The sequence below is a fragment of the Geospiza fortis genome, unplaced genomic scaffold (assembly GCF_000277835.1).
Source record: "Geospiza fortis unplaced genomic scaffold, GeoFor_1.0 scaffold121, whole genome shotgun sequence".
NCBI lineage: Eukaryota > Metazoa > Chordata > Aves > Passeriformes > Thraupidae > Geospiza > Geospiza fortis.
The window spans coordinates 2,998,492-3,000,551 of record NW_005054346.1 but is presented as its reverse complement, the minus strand read 5'-3'; the positions used below and the strand labels follow the sequence as shown (position 1 = coordinate 3,000,551).

General features: G+C 48.1%; 1 protein-coding gene across 1 annotated transcript in view; it reads right to left on the bottom strand.

The window, feature by feature from the left end:
* PDE7A (phosphodiesterase 7A) overlaps positions 1–345 on the bottom strand; it is a 77,504-nt gene extending 77,159 nt beyond the window's left edge. Inside the window, exon 1 of the mRNA XM_031058627.1 lies at positions 144–345. Within this exon, the coding sequence (XP_030914487.1) occupies positions 144–345 (202 nt within the window). The remainder of the gene's footprint in view (positions 1–143) is intronic.
* Between the last annotated feature and the right edge of the window lie 1,715 nt (positions 346–2,060).

Genomic DNA, 2,060 nt, shown 5'->3' with positions numbered 1-2,060 from the left:
CGCGCATGCGCCCTGCCCCCTCCCCCTCGCGCCTTCGCAGGGGCGGGGGGCGGCACCGCCCTCCTTCCCTCCCTCCCTCAGCTCCTCTCAGAGCCACGGAACGGATCGGCCCGGGAGCGGCCTGGGGGGCCATCGAGTCCAACCTGTGACCGAGCACCCCCGTGACAACGAGACCATGGCGCTGAGTGCCACGTCCAGTCTTTCCTTAAACACTTCCAAGGACGGTGACTTCACCGCCTCCCTGGGCAGCCTATGCCAGTATCTAGTCACCCTTTCTGTGAAGACATTCTTCCGAATGGCCAGCCTGAACCTCCTATGATGCAGCTTAAGACTGTGTCCTCTCATCTTGTCGCTGGTTGTCTGGGAGAAGGGACTAACCCCCATCTGGCTACAACCTCATTTGAGGGAGCTGTTGAGAGCTATAATGTCACCCCTGAGCCTCCTTCCCTCCCAGGGGGCTAAACACCCCCAGCTCCATCAGCTGCTCCTCCTGAGATTTGTGCTCCAGACCCATGAGCCACTCCATTGCCCCTCTCTGGACTTGCTCCAGCACCCCAATATCCTTTCTGAATTGAGGGGCCCAAAACTGGACACAGTACCCGAGGTGCAGCACTGCTTGGGTGAGACCCAAGGGCTCCTGGAACCCTAGGGTCAGAACGGTGGTAAGTGGGGGTTTGAATCAGTACCCCCATGTCATAACACGTCATCCCCAAGAGAATGGCATGAGGTTGTGTCAGGAGAAGTTTAGGTTCAGATATTGGGAAAAGATTTTTCACCCAGAGGGTGGTTGGGCACTGGAACAGGCTCCCCAGGGAAGTGGTCACAGTGGCAACCAGCCCAACAGTTCAAGTGTTCCAACAGTGCTCTCACCACGTGGTGACTCTTGCGGATGGTCCTGCTGCACAGGGACAGGAGTTGGACTGTGATGATCCCTTCCAACTCAGGATGTTCTGTGTCCATCAGCCCTCAGTTCCCCATTCCCCATCCCACACGCTGTGCCCTGACGCTGGGGGAGCAGCACTCAGGGGGCTGTGGTGTCACCAGGGCCAGGTCTGGATCCTCTGGCTGCTTCTTCGGGAAGCTGAGCACCGGTCAGTACAGCCTGGCCTTGAACAACTGCTTGAAAATCAAACGTGGAAAGATAGTTTTGTTTCAAAATGCATCATCTATCAAATGCAATACACTGGGGAGTTTGTATTTGCATTTCAACCCTTGTGGTTCATTTTTAGAGTGGGGAGAGGTGGGATTTTTTGCAAGAAAAAGAGGTAAAACCATGTAATTTTTTGTTAACATTAAAAATGAGGTTCCTGCAAACCACACAATTCCACAATTCCAAGAATTGCACTTTAAGGGAGAAAAGGAATAATCCATGACGTGATCTACTAGTCCATAGCTATGTACATCATATTAGCTGGGACACCTAGAAATAAACTTTGCTTTTTTTTTTCTTTTAGGACTAAGCCTCCCTTTGTCTCTCTGCAACTGCCTTTTTTCCCCCCATCCTTTCATCTCTTTTATTTCTCCATCATAAAAAAAATCCTAAATATAGCGTGATAGGTAAGGAACGTTTCTGTTCTTTGAATAATATATGAAGTGCCTGTACCCACTTAAAAATCAGATTTTGCAAAATGATTCATATGATTTAATTTTGCATAATACATTGTTCTTCTCAGTGCTTGCTTACTGGCAGAAAGGTTTAGATTTCACATGATGGTGGTTATTTATAGGCAATGACACAGCTTTGGAGGAACCCATTTGGAAAGAATAGGTGGTTTGTATGGAGGATTTTCATCTGTTTGAACTAGTACTAGAAGCAAGTAGTTTTATACATGGACTGATGGCCATTTCACCTTGAGCTGTGAAGTTAACAAATGCACCTCATTCTTTTGCAGAGCTGTAATCCCACTTTGCCTCCTGGATAGCCAAAAGAACATATGGACACATGAGGAGGACACTGGATCAAATGCTGTGTCTTAAGAGCTTTTTTCAATTGTTTTCCACCTTTTTAAAAAAATAAAAATCTCACAAGCATTCTCAGTATTTTATAATGCATGCATGCA